General features: G+C 41.2%; 1 protein-coding gene across 3 annotated transcripts in view; it reads right to left on the reverse strand.

Moving 5' to 3' along the window:
* Positions 1 to 5950: 5950 nt before the first annotated feature.
* c1qtnf6b (C1q and TNF related 6b) overlaps positions 5951 to 19012 on the reverse strand; it is a 30568-nt gene continuing 17506 nt past the window's right edge. For all 3 annotated transcript variants that reach the window (XM_087180073.1, XM_087180072.1, XM_023429063.2), the window contains 2 exons: positions 15792 to 15984; positions 5951 to 8531 (listed from right to left, as the gene is read on the reverse strand). In XM_087180073.1, coding sequence (XP_087036199.1) covers positions 7984 to 8531; positions 15792 to 15972 — 729 coding nt within the window. In that variant the 5' untranslated portion in view covers positions 15973 to 15984 and the 3' untranslated portion in view covers positions 5951 to 7983. The remainder of the gene's footprint in view (positions 8532 to 15791; positions 15985 to 19012) is intronic.

Here is a 19012-nt window from a genome sequence, read left to right on the forward strand (position 1 = left end):
TCTATAGCTAATTTCAACCTGTACAACTGTATGCGCTTGGATTTTTTTATAACACACCCATTTCAATTTTATTAAGGCTTAAATGTATGTATAATTGAGGACATGGCTAACAATGCTAACAGGAGCACATGCTTGCCACATTTATTAAAAGGGCATGCATCAAAGTCTCGACTCCACCTACCTCTTTGCCCATTTTTGGATTAGCTGCGAGTTAGGCGGAGTCAGGCGCTGCCAAGATGGCTATGGCCATATAAACCTACAGGTGATGTCACAGAGGCTACGTCCATCTTTATATACAGTCTATGGTTTACACCTAGAAATGTCATGATTGTGATCCTCAGAAATGTATCCAACTTTTCAGCAATTGAGCTGTATGTAAGCATTACTGGAGATTCGGTCGTTAAAAGTTTAACTTATGCTCTGAACAACTCTCGCTGCCTCTGTCCTCCATTGACCTGCTCTGCTGGCTCAAGACAAGATTTCACCCTGTTTGCACAGAACTGAATCTGCTTGTCTTTGCTCGACTCATGACCTTCACCGCGAGATGAAATAAAGCCAACGGAGCGTGGAGCAGTGTCTGGCAGTGCCATGGACCTCATTCCCCTCCCTCAGATCTGACTCTCCCAACAGCGCTCTGGCAGTGCTCTCCTTAGAGCCATTACCCAATTATTAGGTAGTGAGGGTTTTACAAGGGAAACAGAAAAGAGTGACCGATGAAGGAAAGACAAAGAGACACTGTGATGGAAAATGTGAAAAGGCGACAGTGAGAAAGCAGTTGAAACATGTAGTTTCTGTGAAGGATTAAATTTGACTTATTGAATGTAAAAACTTGGCATAATTAAAAAAAAAAAATGTAATGATTAATGCATGCAGTATGAAATGCACACTGACAGTTTCTGTAAGCCCACATAATGTATTGGGATGTCTGATCATTTTCAAGTATAATCGACAACCGTGACCGTAAACCTCTAAGCTCGAGAATCACTGTATCTTAAAATGACTTCATTCACTTTACATAAGAGGTTACGAGGTGGCTGAAGCATTGTGGTGCCTGAGCTGCCAGTTTGAATGTTATGATCTTTTAAGGCTCTGAATGTGGACTCTGCTATTAATATCAGCAAATGCTACGACTGCTGTATCCTCCCTCTATCAGAGCCCCACACTTTAATACCAACACACTCTTACTTTGAAGCCATTTTGGTGGTGGATAACAGGATGTGTTACAGTGAATAACGAGAGCGAATATGAACATTTGTTATTCTTGTCTAATTTATACAGATTGCAAACAAATAACACATATGTTGAATATATATACATTGAGCATAGGCTACAGCATGGAAAGGAATACAGAGAGATTCAGCGGTATAATAACACAACGAGCAGCCAGCAGCACAACACCTGCAAGCCTGCAGAAGCCATTAGTGCCAAAAAGTTATTGCCTGAACTCACGCTATGTTTCATTTTCCATAAATTACAGGACTCCTTTAAAAACTGCAACACCCCTACACTTTTTTGTGCATGCTGTGTTGCCTTTGTTTTTTGCAATCTCTCTTCGTGCACTTAAATTCACAAGTGGTGACACACTCTTTTCTAACCAAATGTTTGGTCAGAAATCCACTTCCATCCAACACATTAAGAAAGATATCCCTCACTGTCAGTCGCAAAGCAAAGAAAAAAAGACAGCTGCAGACTGTTGCCAACATAAATGTCCTCGTTGTGTCTCCATTAGCTAACACACACACACATACACACACACACACACACACACACACACACACACACACACACACACACGTTGCCACTGGTCACTTTTGGGAACATGTTACCACAACTATAAGCACTACTTGCATCACCCTAACCCTTATGCTAACCTTAACCTAACCTGTGCCTTTACACTGACCCAATAATCAGCTTTTTGTCTTTTTTAGCCATTTAAACTTTTGGGATCGGGGCCTGCAAATATAGTAAAACAAGGCCACACACACACACACACACACACACACACACACACACACACACACACACACACTGCAGCTCACTGGTATGTACACACCATCTAAAAGGGGCATAACTCTCCAGCTGTAGAAATGATGTTGCTTACTTTGGAGGGTATATGAAAGGTTAGTTGGCTCCGTCTCAACCTTCCTGTCTGCTCTGCTTATGCAGCACTGGTAGATTGCAGATCCCATAACTGTAGATTTATATCTTGGGGTTTTCTGTTTTAAAGAGTTGTAATTTTGTGATTTCAAGAAACTGTCAGGAACCATGTTGTGCCCTTTGATCTGCCATACATATTTTTATTCAACTTCCACTTTCGTTATATTTTTTTTCTTTCCATAAACCTCCTTTCATTTGCTCCAACCTGTTTTCCTTTTCCATCTTGACATACTCCTTTTTTTTTGTCTCCATCTTATCCCTCAAAAACCCTGTCTACCACTGACAGATGAGTGTGGTCAGAGGTCATGTGGTTGTAATTAGGGGAGCGCTGCCTCGGAGCTTGGCCCTGCTTCCTGTTTCTAATCTACGAGACAACAGGCCTCAATTCAGTCAGCCCTGAAAACAGCTGTTAGCTTCAAGGTTCGGCCTCCACTCTCCCCAACCTAAATAAAACAGTCTTTAACCTGTCTTTGTAGTCTCATAACATCTATCATAACCTCCCCCCACCACACCAGCTCCACCCTTCAATTTCCCTTCTGCTTCATCAGTTACATAACTGCAGAGAAGCAGGAATGCAGAAGGCCTCACAGTGCAATTGATATTTCAAACTCTAAAACCGTCTAGATCTGCTGAATTGTAAATCTTTTAATTATTTTTAACAGAGAAATGGTATTAGTCTGTTAGTTTTGGATCACTGGAAAAGGACAGAGGTTATGCTGCCATTTTCCCTTTTATCACTGTATTCAACATCTACTGGTCTGTTTTCAACTTGCGACTACTTTGGTTTACAGGTGGCTCTAGTTACCCGGGTTTAGTCTAGGAAATCCTCCATCCTGCAGCCTCTCAGCCCTTTTTCCAGTAGGTCTCTCAGTAAAAAGAGCACTGCGCTTTAGTCCTGTGTTAGCAATGCGAGAACAACCTTGAAGAAGACAGAAGCAGAAGTTAATTAAAAGATCTGATGTCAACGTTTTGTGTTACAAACAACTGCAAAATGGACGAGAAATTTATTGCATCATTCGAACATCAGCTCATTCGAACATACCAGACCGTTTCTTTGTTTCCACTGATGATAAGCACTTAGCCACTCAGGAGCTACAGTATGTTAGCTTGTCAAAACAACGTCATACAGAGCAGTTATATGAAGTCATGTGTTTAAATGCTAATGCTAATGCTAATACGGCTGCACAGACGCAGCTGCAGCCTCTAGTGTTGCCTACAACCTGTCAAACACAAAGATCCATCATCAGAATTGCTTGCAGGTGAGAGTGGGAAGAAGCGACAGAAGAGACCACCTATGTGCTTCAGCATTCTTGGGGGGGTCAGGACCCTGATTTGGATGTTGGGAAAGAATTACTACCATACAAACTGTCTCTTACTTTTATTGTTCTATAATGTTTGTTTTTCTTGTGACATACTGTGTTCGGATTAGACTTTCTCTCATTTGTTCCCTGTGCTTGTCTGTTCCTGGTTTTGTCTGTCTCCCTGCCTGTGTGTATATGTCTGTCTCTGCTGGTTGTGGTTTCCTGGTCCCGGCTCCTGCCAATTCACCTGAGCACTTGTGACTCATCAGCCAACCAAGCTAGAGCCAAGCTCTTTAACCTGCTGCAGTATTTAAACACCGGTTCTAGCCTTTGGTCTTATGTTGCCAGATGGTTCAGTCTCCCTTGTGGCACAGACGCTACGGCGACCTCTCAAGTCTGGTTTCCTAGTATTGCTTCCTGTTTGGTTACCCCTTGGTTTCCTTTCCAGATTTTTCGCTCCCAGCCTCACCCAACCAAGACGCCCTCGCCACTTTCCACTTGGGCCCTCAGTGCGCTTCCATGTTCCACTCCTTCAGCTTACCAGCCATCTTCTCCACGCAAGCCTCAGTCTGGACCCCAGCCCCTCACCCCCCCCCTAATCTTACTTAAGTGTAAAATAAAACTACCTTGCAGCTGTTAACCTGCCTCCTGGTCTGCGTTCTGCGTTTTGGATCTGAAATACATGAATCTAATCCAGAGTTAAGTCTCAAGTTTTTGCAAGTGATTTGTCAGTCACAAAGCAGGTTTGTCCAGCCCAGTAGTTTAATGTGAGAAGGGAAGGTTTAAGTAATGGCTCACACACCATGACACTTTACGTGCTGTTATATTTAATAGTACATAAAGCCTGGGGTTTTAATCTTCATACACCACTGCTTCATCTGCCCTGCACACCAGTAAAAATCCTCCACAAAGTGATAAGACGGAGTCTATGATCTGTGTCTTTTTATTCCCGTGTCTCGGATAAGTCCCGTTGTCTTTTCTCTGATTTAATATTATTATATAAAAATATATATTATATGGAAACTTTGATGTGTCCACTTCAGCCGCTCCTCAGTATTTCTTATTTAGCTGCGTAACAAATGCTCTAATGATTAGGCAGCATGATGCATGAGGAATGAAACTTACAAATGATGCACTTGTGAAAAAATAAACAAAACTGGAAGTGTAATCAAATCAATCAATATATAAACTGAATGTAATAACTCCCAAAAGGGAAGATAATTCACTGGTTGAATGGTGTCCATAAAATTGTGAGAATAAAACAAGTCAAAAACCAGAAAAGCCGACACCACGAGCCCTGCAGTTTTTCTGGTTGGACATGATGCTTATAAGTGACTCATACTTGTTGAATCGTACTTATTGAATCGAAACTGCGACTCTCAGCTCTTATGCGACTCCTTTTGGCTGAATCTGTCCTTGTAAAAGTAAATTATACAAAACTTACAAATATCGCCAGTGTTAACACTCGGCAGGGGTAGTTAGAAGTTTTACGATTTTACACCACTTGATTGTTTATTGTTTAATAGGACTGAGTGAAACAGCCTCAACTGGCCGGTTGTGTTCGACAGTCTTGTAAAAGTTGAGTTAATTGGGCCGATTGCTGCGACCGACTGTGAGGGTATTTAACTGAAGTGCTGTGTGCAGATATTTTTACTGGGCAACAAAGTGAGCGCAAATATAGGTTCTTTAAAATCACATGTCCGGTGGGTAATTATTATCATGTTCGATTTTAATTGATGTATTCCTCCTACCTGGCCTTAATGAAGCTTTGCTGTTGTTCTGCACCATTTTTCGACTCCACTGTTGCAATTCATGGTTCTTAATGGGGTTTTTTTTCTTTTTTAATCACTTGCGGATTCACATTATTTTATTTCATGTTCCCTCTTTTCAGTGTGTAAATATTCTGTTCAATGACAAAACTAAGTCAGACAAACCTAAACTAGGCCAAATGAAACGCTAAAGTGAACTAAATCAACCAGTGCTCATTTTAACTACCTCCTGTGCACATTGGATCAGCCTCCACTAGTCTGGGCTGCCGATCCAGGAAACTGTTCTGATGTCCTGCTTTGTTTCCCAATAGAGCTTTTCAGATCTCCACTCGGGGCTTAAAGTATTTATAACACTGCAGCCTGCTTTTCCTCTAGCAAAGCCTCCCTGAGGACAGCATTACAGCTAATGGGAGGGATATGGCCAAACAGATGGAGCTGGCAAGCTGCAGAGACCCATCCACTGTCTCTGAAAGTTTCAGATGAGTTTTTTTCCTTAGTATTTTTTTTTTTTTTTGGTTTATTTTTGGCTAGTTTTGGGGGTTAAATTCAAAAACCATTCCCCTCGTAGGATTGAGTGGATTAATTGTGAGCCAAGTCTTAAACGGGATCCTGTCTAATGTAAAAAAATGAAAAAAGTAAGGAAAGCTCTGTAGAAATGTGATGATGTGCTTTGTACTTAAAATAAAGTGACATGTTAATGGAAGATACAGGCGCCTGACTTCATTTGGAATTATGAAAATTTTTAATTTCTTTATAATCAAGTGTCTTTTTGCTGTTCACTGATACAGAACAAAGAGAGACTTGGTTAGTGAAGGAGGAAATATTGTTTACAAATAAAAACATACAAAGTCCAGCCCCAACAGCACAACTGGTAGCACAGATATGAGCTATAAAGACAGCTATTATACAGATATTTACATAAACTGCTCTGCAGTAAGAAGACATGATATTTAATCATTAAAAATCCTAATGCATTCCTGCATTTGATAATAAAGCACCTTTGTTTATTATTATTATTTTGATATGTTGGGATATGTTCTTGTTTAAAGGGTCAGTTCAGAAATAAAAAAATTCTAATATTTATTTTTCCACTTAGCCCTAGCAATGCAGATAATTGCAGTTTTATTTAAAGTGATTTTTAGAGCTTCCATTCTGGACAGTTTTAAAATAGCCTCAATGTAAAATTATAACAGTGATAATCCTGATTAACCACATCACTGTTTCTGGAAAGAGACATTGCTGATGAGGAATCTACATGTCATTTTAAAAAGCTTTGAGAGCCACAAACAAAATTCCACCTGTCTCTAAATTAAGTCCTTTAGTTTTATAGTTTAGTTGTTTTGTAGGAAGAGATTCAAGGGTCAGAACTGTCGACACACTGTAATTATCCACTGTGACACATCTGTGAGACGGCACAAGAGAGAGATGTTGAGGTGTGCCATGTCCAGATGATATGGATTAACTCTTTGCTTTATCTTTTTGCTCAGTGAGACCGTTCTGATCTCTGCCATCCAGTTACCCTTAAAATGAAAGATGAACAGCCTACAGCACATCGAGAGAAGAGAGGGCGGGCCAGAGCCAGAAGACGCCTCTCACCACTGATCTTTCCAGAGGAGGTTCAATAGGTGAGACCCTAACCCCCCACCCCACAAAATGTCCAAAATGTTGGGGCTGGATTCGAAACACACCCCTGGAAAACCTTCCCAAATCATGTATGAACTCATTTTCAGAGCAGATTCTCAGTGGTTTCACATCGACCAGAAGATAATTAGACCCCAACTAAAATATGGTCACCAACACCGGCAGAAGCGTGGTGTGTTACAAAGTAACCGTTGTCAAAAAGAGCAACAATCTTTTAATAATATCATAGAATCTAATTGCAAAAAAATAATTAGTTTCAAATGCTAATTTATACAAATAATTGAAAGTCCTATTTCACACCGTGGCATTAAAATGTGACCCTTTCACATGCGATTAGACTGAGTATAATTCAGACCGGGTCATGGACTCTACCAGCCTCTTGTTGCGGGCCTGTCGGTAGAGAGCGCTTTCAAATTTCCTGCAGCAGCTTAATGTATTATGATGTAACATCATTACATCAGGTTGAAGGAGCTCTTAACTTCAGCAAATACAATTTGAACTATCGGCATGGTTACACACCATCAGAGTAAGTGGCAAAATGTGTTTGTTTTGTTTTGTTTTTTTGAGTGTTGTGAACTGACCCTTTAAAGTGTTCTTCTGAAAGGCAAGAAGTGAAAGGTATGACAGCACTCTGCCCGTGTTAAGAAGCATCATGGCACAAATATATAAATGATTGCACAGATATATGATTCCTGATAAGTGATAAAACTTTTTACACAAAGTCCCTGAAAGGAGAAACCCAAGAGGAAAAACTAGCACAGCACAAAAAGAAGAAAAAAAAAAAAGTCTGGCTTTGTACAAAAGTGTATTTCTAGTGCAAAGGAAGTAATTCAACATTCTTTCCTAATTGTGTGCTGTGATACCTTTTCCCCTTTTTTTTTATTGTTCCTTTTGATTCTAATATTTTTGGCAGGTCCACATTTAAGAGGGCACAGTATGTTCCTCTCCAGGCTGAGAGGAATATTTCAAAAGCACCAAAACTTGTAAATGTCTTCTAGTTAGTTCTTCTTCCTCGGCACAAAGCAGTATCCACGGCAATAAAAAAAAAAAAAAAAAAGAAAAATATTTGACCCAGAGATTCTGCCAATCCTCCCATTATTCCCTCTGTCCTGTTCTCACTGGATGCTTGGTGCCACCAGGTATCCATTGAAGGTGATGTAAACATCCACGTCGTCACTGTAAACGGCGTTCTCCCTCTCCCTCTTGTAGAGCCGGACCCACACCTCGTCGTTCAGAGCCAGATCCAGCATGACGCTCTGACTCTGCATGATGGACCTCTCGCTGGGCTGAGCGTACAGGATCACCTGCTCGTTGTCGTTGTGCATCAGGTGGAGGTAGGTCTCCTTGAAGTTCCAGGTGTGGATGTTGATGTTGAAGAAATAGATCCCCGGCACGTAGCAGTAGAACTTGCCCTTGAACATGTTGAAGTGCTCGTGGAGGTTGACGAACACCGTGTCGAACACCAGTGCCTGGTAGTAGTCCACGCTGTGCAGGGACTTTCGACGTCCCACTGAGAAGGAAGAGTGAGGGATCTTGCAGGCGTCCCCGGGGGCACCCGCCTGGCCTTTGCTGCCTTTAGGGCCCATGGGTCCTCGGTAGCCGGAAGGGCCCTCCAGACCAGGTTTTCCAGGTGTGCCTTTGTCACCTCTATCTCCTTTATCACCTGGGGGGGGCAAGAAGAAACACAGGTGAGCAGGTCAGACAGAAACATCAGGAGCTTAATCTGAACTTCTTTCATTTTCACTCTTAGTGTTTATGTGAAACAGAAAGATTTTAGCTCTTAATATGTTTTTTCCTTGGGAAAACATTAGATGCAGCTCATTGAGATAAGACAGCTATCTTTGAAATGGAAATTAGTCCTCATTGTACCCCCGCTGTACCAAAGAAGAACATGAACAATATCCCAGAATTAGAGAGGTCGTCTTATCATTGAGCAAAGTGCAGCTCTTAGAGAGAAAGACTTGATCTGAGCGCTTGCTCCACAACAGACCGTCCATTTAGTCATGCAAACAATGCCAATTAAGCTTTTATTCATCTTGTTCTTGTGTTCATAATGGCTACAAATCCACAAATGGCAACAAAACTTTCAAATCAAAACATTTGGAACCCTGTTTATAAATCTGAAGGAATTTGGTTAAATTCTTCTTTGACTATAACACAAGAAATGTGTGAGGATGGAAACATGTAAACTGTGGTCAGAATATAAACGATTTACGAGCCACACTTTGAACTTCATTAAAGTGAACCCTGACCTTTATTTACCTCTAATGAAGACCAGTTGGAACTGCAATAAAGTCGATATGATTTATCTCTGCTTACACACATTGCTTACAGGGAGAATATTTTAATGCCGACACATGTTCAAAAAACTAAACCAGTGGTTAAAACGTGGGTGAAAGAAAGTGAAGGAAAGAAAGAGATCAACACCTGGCTGACAAAAAGAAAACAGATGTTTAAACGCACCTTCTATTAAGAGGCAATTCAACAACACATATGTTCACCTTATACAAGAGATGTAGCAGTTTAGTTTAAATGTCGAGGCGCCAACTCTGTAAGAGACAAACTAGCCGGTTCTACTTGTTAAAATAGAAAATATAATCCAAGTACAACACACTGGAAATATCAACTGTCCTGTGAAAACCATCTCTAAATTTGGTGATTTTGGATTCACAAAGCTAAAACCAGACCTTTCCTTAGATCATAAAACGGTGTTTTGGAGTCACATGGCAGCAACACATTTGTACAACAGATGCTGATCTCGGGCCTGGGAGCCATTTCATCACACGTGTAGCTACAGACCAGAGCTGACGTGTGTCTCCTCATAAGGTGACCACACGTCAGGGCTACAGTGGCAAAGGTGGTACCACATGGGGACTGCAAGTACGTGACTGGTCAGGATGGCCTTCTTGTGCTTTCCTCTACAAGTTTCCGATGCTGGTGGAAATTGTTGCAAGGCAAAACAAGATTACAGAAGTTGAAGAAAGGCTCTGTTACATTCACACATGAAGGAAAGGTACCTGCTCCCAGAGAGCCACTCTAAGAGAATAAAAGAATGTAAATATAGCGATTGCACCGACTTCCGCCTCACAAGGTAAACACAGTTACTGTTGGGGAAAACTATAATTAATGCACAACACGTGTGATGCATCTGTCCAGGGTTAGAGTGGTGATATCGACAGGACAAATCCAACCTATAGGACTGTCCTCCAGTAAAAAACCAGCCCAAAGGTCGTTTGTGCAGCAGGTTATTATGAGCCACAGTTCGGCGACGTGGGATAAGATCGTCTAATGTTGAGGAAGCAGCGAAACACGATCTTTTCCTAAACCTATCCAAGCCATGACTGTTATTTTAGTAACCGTGGCGACAAAGGTAGGAGGTACGCCGCTGTCGGTACAGTCCGCGTGTTTATTATTGTAACCATGACAATCGAGGTCGTGTTGGTGTCCTGTTGTACAGCTGGGCTCGATTAGCATCAACTTTAAATCAAACTTTACACACATACAAACAAACACAGATGGGTAAAAGGAAAACCAGTATTAAGTGTTAGTGGTTAGTAAAGTGTTGATTTCCAGCTGCTAGAACAGTTTAATTACTCTTGGACGTCGATTCAAACTTCACTGGAGAGATGAACGACATTGTTCCAAAACATATTCCCCCATTTGGTGCTTCGATAAAGGTGGAGGAGAGCGCTGCCTGACGTGTCGGTCTAAAATCTCCTACAGGTGCTCGACTGTGTTGTGATGTCGTGACTGTGAAGGCCATAGGTGTCACATTCTCATCAGTCACCTGTAACCATTCTTCCTTTAATTTGTCACCTTTCTGTTCACACAAATTAGACCTTGTCCAAACCATTTACTTCATAAAGCCACCTGTGCTAATGTTAAAAATGTTAGCTGGATGTTTTCATGGACCTTATTTGCTCTACTCTTGTTTACAGTATATGTTTGCTTCTCTGTTGTATCCTGTTTTTTTTTGCTTCCTAAACAACAAGACACCGTTTCTCTCAGGATTTTATATTCATATGCGACCTGTCAACAAGCTCTGAAAGTGATTAATGAGCTTATGTATATCCTCCTGTCACCGCTGCTGACTGAAATGTCTCGGGTTAAGTGGACATTTTGAGTGTTGCTATTGTTTCCAGTACACAAAAACCTCTTTTGCTCTGAAATCAAGTGACACTGCTTATGGCCCCTTTTAAACTTCATCCTCATATCACCACGAAGCAGCTGTGAATATAAAGGCCTCTGAGCTAAGAAAACACTCCCACGACAATAAACAGAGGCAAATAAACTGAGGAACAGCACAGCCTGTTGAAATTTTTGGATGAAAAGTTGGTGACAGTTTGTGATTTTCACATTCAGTTGAAGGATGACATGCTTCTTTACTGGCTCTGCTACAGAGACCTTTCAAGTCATCTTGGCAGATTCAAAACTACATGCTTTTCAAGCTTTGAAATGCTGATATTTAAATACATGTGGGTCTATGAGGCTCTGGAGCTTGGGTGACATAAAGACAACCTTTGTAAAATCTTGCTGTGCTGCCTGTAGGACACTGCTTTGCAGACATTTAGGCAGGTCATGAGTTAAGCACCTCTGGGCTGGGTAAACCACACAGGAAGAAGCCACAGCACTGCCCTCGCTCACCATGACCAAAACTTCCTGAAGACCGGAGGTAAACACAGCTCATCCTCTCCACACATCCACAAAGATCTGTCTGGCTATGACCAGTGTCCACAAAAAAAAAAAAAGCCCTGAGGAGAGTTACAGTAGTTTCCACAAACAGCAGCTTAGCAGCCACCTCTGCACTTGGTAACCATATATGGGACTGATCCTTCATCCTGAAATCAAATAACAACACGGCTACTTGGAACCCTGCATGTCTTTCTTTTTCCTGCTCAGTGTAAACAACAATAAAACCCTAGTATCCACTTCTAGATGCTAAATTACAGCATTTAGATTTCAGAAGTATTGTAAGTTGATTCTCTGGTTCACCCCTTTCCCCTTATCTTGGCTCATCTGCCTCTAACGGAGCTGCTCCACCCTGGAAAAGTGAAGTTAATATGTTGTTAACATGCAAAACGGCTTGTCTAGAAAAAATCTACTGTATGTTCCAGTACCATTCAAATTCTTTCCTGATACAAATACAAATACTTAGAATTATGCTAACAAGTAAATAGCTTGAACTCAGGCAACATCTGCCCAGTTTAAATCCAAAGTATGGGAGTATTTAGGATCTCACTTTTTAAGACACGAAGCTCCATATGACTGAAGCTGTTTGTGAACTGTGTCATGGTGAAGTCATCCACTGCAGAAGTGTGACAAGACATTTTATTTGGTTGCACCTAGAATTAAATACTGAAGGAAGAAAAAAGGCGAGTATCTGTGCGCCAGAAGTCTCTGAATATATCTGCTCCGATTCAAAAACAATAATAATTCTGTGTATACATATTTTTACTCTTTAACCTTGAACATTACAATGGAAAAAGAGAATGGACCCTGGACAAGAGACTGAATGAACATGGGAAACAGACAACATGCCAATGTGAACACCAGACCAAGAGTGGATGCAGCGCTGACTGGGAAGCGGTCAAAGTCGTCAGACAGGAGTCAGTGGACGTGGAACGACACCTGAGCAATTCGTTCTAATAAAATGCCAGATGGAGCTGAAAGCTCGCCAAAAAGCTAGTAAGTTTACCTTTACATCAAACTAAGTATATCGTTTCCCAACTGGTGTAGGCTTGCACATCAGCTCACAGTCCACACATGCATCACATTAACACCATTTCAGTTCATTTCCATCCATCAACTCCACGTGTCAGTGGATTTGAACTGAGGACCAACTTGCTGTGAGAACAACAATGCTAACCAATGCTAACCAATGCTGATCAGAAAAAATTCAAAGTACAAATAGCTGGGACTCAAAAAATGAGAAGCACTGCAGCAATTAAGGCTCAAAAACCAACATTTAAACGAACATCAAACGCATTGCAACAGTAGTTACATTACACCGTGTAACAAAGGCTCTGGAAAGACTGTTAAAGTCAACAGGCATGTTGATATGAGAGACTGTACTTTAGAAATAAAACACTTGTGGAAAGTCAATACCCACTTTCCCCACAACCCACTCAGAATGGGCCGGCAGCCCACACCAGCTGGGAACCACTGACACATAACACATACTGACATATTACCTTCAATGTTGAAAGATGAACACGTTCTGCAAGGTCTACAACTAAAATGTGATCAGTATTTAAATTTTACAGCTGACACTTAGGAAATCTGTATAACTTGAGATCTGAGGGTCCCTACTGATTAACATATCTCGTGACTTTAGGCTTTCAGACTGCAAAGGCAACATCGCAAAAATTTGAGATTTACATTTCATGTTTTCACCGTAATTAAGCCACCCTGAACGTCCTGAATATTTTAACGCAGTGTAAGACATAATTTAATCCTTTGAATGTTGATGCAGAAATGTGTGGGTGCAGAATCGCCTTTGTCCATGACTGAGGGTTCTTTTGAGAAATTTGGCTGGATGCTCCCCCCCAATTGAGATTGGCTGAGGAACTGATTGTGGGTTACACTGTTTAAATTCGATAACAGCGGCTTTGTGGGGGCAAAGCCAGACACACACATTAGTGCAGACACACACACACACACACACACACACACACACACACTGAAAGTAGGCGTTATTGTTTTCCAGCGAGTCACTGAAACACACAGAAGAAAAAGGAGTGTTTGTCTGTGGGTATTGTTTGTGCATATTGCATGTGGGCAACTATAATTGTCCATGGCTAAGTGTGTGTCTTTATGCATGGTTGTGCGCCTGTGTGTGTGTGTTAGTGTGTGTGTGTGTGTGTGTGTTAGTGTGTGTGTGTGTGTGTGTGTGCTTTCTTCCACATAAGCAGGTTCAGTGCCAGGTGAAAGCGCCTGCCGAGACCTCCCTCGCTGCACAGCTGCAATTCAGTGACACGGTTTTATTGCCTCATTTGAACACAGGAGCAACACTTTGACACAAAACACAGATTCAGGATTTGACAAAAAATGACAGGAAAGGATTTGTTCAAGCCTATTTTTCTAAAGTGAAAACCCTTTTTCCATTAAAAGCATCATGTATCCATCCAGAACCTGAACTTAAAATCAATAAATGAAAGAGCTCCAAGAGCGTTTTTGTTTCGGTTTGTTTGCGACAAAGACATGATCCCTCTACTGCTTCCCACCAGTGAACAATTGGATCTGAATGTCAAATAACAGCCTTTGTCATCAATCATGAACTTTTTTATAGTGCATAGTCCAGGGAGTTTGTGGCCCCAGTGGAAAGTACTGCTCCGCTCAGAGTTTTTAAAGCACCAACCTGGTCCAAGAAATTAAAATTGGACCTAAGTTCTTACAATGGAAAAGTTCACGAGTTCTTCTGTGGTACAAAAGGGGCTTTAATTGCCCAGAAAGTATGTATGTGCATGTGTGTGTTTGTGTATGTGAGACAAGAGAGTGAGAAAAAGAAGAAAAGGAAGATTTTTCTTTTTTCTTGCTTCAGCAGTTGGACTGGTTTGGGGGTTGATTGCGGGTCAGAACAGACTTGGCGTGTCCAGTTATCAAAGGAGCAGCAGATAAAACAACAAAGTGATGACACATCGTTTGGACTGCTCTGGTGGAGTTGGCAGCTATGTCTCTGATATTAGACACACATGTTCTCACAAATCCCTCTCCAGCTGTGACAGTGTAGCTCTTGGACATTTGAAAAATCTTGTATTTTTAATCTCTCTTGTCATATTTCTCCATTTCTCTCTGCAAATACAAACAAAGCCACAAACACACAATTAATCACAGACACGCACACATCTTCACAGTTGGCCTTCCTCACTGTCTGACCTATAATAATAAGTCATACAAGCTTTTACAGATCGGGCTGTGACAGGACTCACTGTAACCATAAGGATTTGAGTCAGTCATGTGCAAGCCCAGGGTTTGCTGTTGATACTTTGCGGGTTATTTAACGACACACAAATTCATTTAAGAATACACACCTGGTATTCATGATATCACCTGAAATATTTAAGGTGGCAAAACTGGATTTTAACATAGAGCCACAAGTGAAGGTGCGAACTTGATGACCTTCACATTCCAGTTTAAAATGCACTATTGGTACACACACATTACCTGAGACCTTGTGGGCCCCCTGAGGGTCTGCAGCCCTGGGGCAGCTGCTTGCTTTACCAAGCTGGTTATTCAATTCATGCTCCGTTTTATGATTGTGGGTAATTATGTTCAAGTCTTCTTCAGCCCGAGTCTAACTGTGCGCAGATCCCTGAAGGTATTTATGTTAGATTCATGTCCAGATTCAAAGACCATTCTGGACCAAATCCAAATTTTTGGATCCATTTAGACTTCTAGTAAAAAGTCAAATAAAGTTAAAAGACAAGCTTGTTTTTCTGACTCCTGTAAATACGGTGTATCTAAGATAAACTGACAACACGATGTGGTTGTGTTTGTAAATATATTTTGCCTAGTAAAATGTCATTTCCTCACTAAATCAATTTCTTCACTTCATATCTTACATCAAGTCACATGTTGATACACATTTCCTTTGACAGACGCTGTCAAAAGCCGTTAAAGTCACTGTTTCTTGGAAGTCTGCTACTTTAAAGTGGTTCCTGTTTGTTTTTCTATCTGTGGCGTGTCTAATGTCTTTTTGGAAATCAGTCTCGATTTGTGTCTCAAATCCACTGAACCGTCACTGCACGGTCACACCTGAGTAGCACTGTTCCATTATAACATACATGATTATGCCTCCTATTAAATAGGAAGCTTGACGGAGACATGGACATCTGGAAAAAGCAGTGATCTGATTGAGGAAGTGCAGCATGAAGCAGACTCATGACGGCAGACCTGTCACGTTAATTCATTAGTTCATTGATACCTTTGAGGATGGTCATGTTGATGACAGTGCGGACCTCTGGCATCTGGTATTGGGCTGTGGCTTGTGGCGGCTCCTGGTGGTCGCAGCATCGTCTGCAGAGCCTGACAGGCGGTCTAGAGGGGGAGGGGACACAGCAAACCAGGGGGAGGAGCAAAAGCAGCCTCAAACACATCGCCAACATGGTTGACACAACCTGAGAGTGGAAGGAAAGACAAAAAGGAAAGAGAGTGGAAAAGTTATAAGTTGCTTGCTTTTCCTTCTTCTACAGGGAAACTTCCTACAAACTAAAATCAAAGTAAACATTAAAAAACCATCAAACCAAAACCAACATTTTTTGGTAGATTTTGTTAGGTGGTTTATATTTTTCACATTCCTGTGGACAAGTGTCAAGTTATGCTGATGATGACCAAAGTATTTTTGAAGGTTATCTCATCTAAAGAGTCAAAAACACTGACAGTAATCCTCAGGAATTCCTGGAAGGCCTTGACAATCTTTCCAGTCTCACCATTTTACAGCGATGTTTAGTCAGGGAAGTTAGTCACACAGGGGAAAATCCACTGTAAAAGTAGCAGAGATGCAAATTTCTCCAGCAACAGCTTGTCTCAATATACCAGATTGCAACGCAGCCAAGACTTGCTGTGGTTTGAGCAAGGGCCACGACCAAAATCATGGATATATTCCAGTGTTCACGGACTATTTATCCAGCTGTCATCATCCTTAATACGCAAAAGTTCTCCACATTTATTCTCTGGCAGTACTTGAAAGTTTTGTGGAAAATGTCGGAAATCACTAATTAGACAAGTCAAGATTAACAGAAAGCAAAAAAAATAAAATAGTAAATCACAACACATCATCATTCAATAACTCCTGACATACGGTGAACATCACAGGCTGAACTGTATCTGAGGGAGGTAACTTTCCTTTAACTTTGAAGAAAATGAAAAAAACTGAGGTATTAAGGTCAAATCCAGAGGAGGCACTTCATCCTTGTGAGTATGGAGTTCTCATATGGGATCCAGAGGTTTCGGATTTAGAGATACAAGCCCCGGAGAAAAACTATACAGTTGATAAAAGGGAAAGGGGCGAGTCACATGGCCTTCCATACGTACAAACAAACACACACACACACGCACACACACACACACACACCTGGACTGAATTGGATTTGAAAACATGAGCAGTGATTTGATTCCTCTCACAGACATAAACATTCACACACATTTCCAAGGACAAAATGTTCTGCTGAACCTGTTGCCCTTGGAGCGCCTCATCTGTGCAACACAAATGCACCAATTTCCCTCGCTCTCTCTGAATTTCATGCCCACATTTTAGAAGTCAGGAATATAAACCTGTCCAAAACTGTAAAAGTTGGCACAATATTTTCTCATTTGGCTCATTCATGTCTCCCCCGTCCTTCCTGTCATCCGTCCCCACTTCAAGCCTCTGAACTCCACACGTTTGAAGAGCAAAATATGGAGAAGACAAAAAGCAAAAACAAAAGGCAGATGACAGAGCTAAGCTAAAACAAACATGAAAAAATAAACAAGGGAGAGAAAGATGAGAGAGATAACAGAGAGATTCTCGGGGGTTTTTTTTTGCAGTGATGGATGAACGTAGACAGGATCTCAGATGACGAATGGAGCGTGAGTCTGAGAAAATGAAACGACGAGATCTATGCCTCGATATTTCTATCCCACAATGATTAAAAAATATTATCATAACAGTTATTATCTGAGAGCGCTTCACTGTCACGGCCAGGCCGATGTCAGAGGATACATTTCCGCTCACTTCCGCAACATGGTGGAAAAATTGGTTCAGATTTATCATTTCTGTCATTTACTTGATCCGCATACCCCTGATGATTTGCAACAACTGCAGCAAGAGAATGGCTTCAGTCGCCCTAAAAAAAAAATACAAAAATACAAACTAAAGCTTAAAAACCATGAGAGCAGGATGGTTGGTGCTGCCTGGAAGTGCTCACAATGGAAGAAGGATTGTACTAGTTTTGCAGAGCTCTCAACTGTGGATTCACTACAGTGATGCAAAAAATTTGATTTTGGAGGCTAGTACAGATTTCCCCACGAGTGATTCATCTCAACGCAGCATACAGGTCTCAGAGCGCTACATCGCATCAGCTCCACATCCTGGTGAGTGAAGCTGGACTACTTCCTCTGTCTGCCTGCTGGGGCCGGTGTGTGTGTTGTACTGAGCGCTGGGATGTAGAATTGAATGAACAGATACAACCTGCACAGTCTCACAGATGCAGCCAGTTTTTTAAAGATTGCCATTATCATCCACACTCCATCAGCGCAAGTTTCTTTATTTTATAGGGATGGCAACGTCCGTTTGTCAGTCCACCACTTTGAACCAGACTGTCTCAACAACTAGCCTATTGGCTGATGGCCAGATTTCAGCAAAACACACTCAGCTACTTTGTGTTTAGCTCAAATTAGCACATGTTAGCATGCTAATATGATGAACGTTACACCTATTAAATAGGCTATGAGCATGTTAGAATTGTCATTGTGAGCATGTTAGCATGCTGAAATTAGCCTTTAGCTCACAGAATTGCAGTGCGCTACAGCCTCAGTTAGCTGCTAGCATGGCTGTGCTCTTAGTCTTGTTCACATAGACCAGTGTGAAGCCTCACTAAGAAGTTTACTGTTACATAAGTTCATATTCCTATCACCAAACTGACACTGAAGTTCATAAACCTTACATTACATAACATTAAATTATGGACATTAAACTGTTTCTCTTGCTGATACGCCAAGAAATATTTGGCACAAAGTTTTTACTCTTAATTTCTAATGCAACATGCTGACACAGTGATTTTTTTGACATCTGTTCAGTGTACATGCTTAGACACAATTTTTGCTGTGCTCTGACATCACACAACGTGCATGTGCAACACGTGATGCATCAACCTGTTGGTTAGTTTGCTTATTTCCCACACTGCCCTGTCCTGCATCAGCAGTAACTGCTCTTGCTGCATGTAGCTATGTGCATATTGTGCAGAAAAGTAATGAGGATGATAAATAAAACTACTGGCTTGACATTTGAATACCAATGTAAAAGAAAAAAAAGAAAAAAAAGAAAATTTTACAGCAGATTTGACAGATTTCATCAGCTAATCTGACATTTTCTCACACTTTAGAGGAACTAAATTAATCTATTACATCATGAACTCAATTTACCTCATCACCACCACCACCCCCCGC

This window comes from Seriola lalandi, unplaced genomic scaffold, assembly GCF_002814215.2.
Source record: "Seriola lalandi dorsalis isolate HSWRI2012SDOR001 ecotype SW California unplaced genomic scaffold, Sedor1 jcf7180002054887, whole genome shotgun sequence".
NCBI classification, from domain to species: Eukaryota; Metazoa; Chordata; class Actinopteri; order Carangiformes; family Carangidae; genus Seriola; species Seriola lalandi.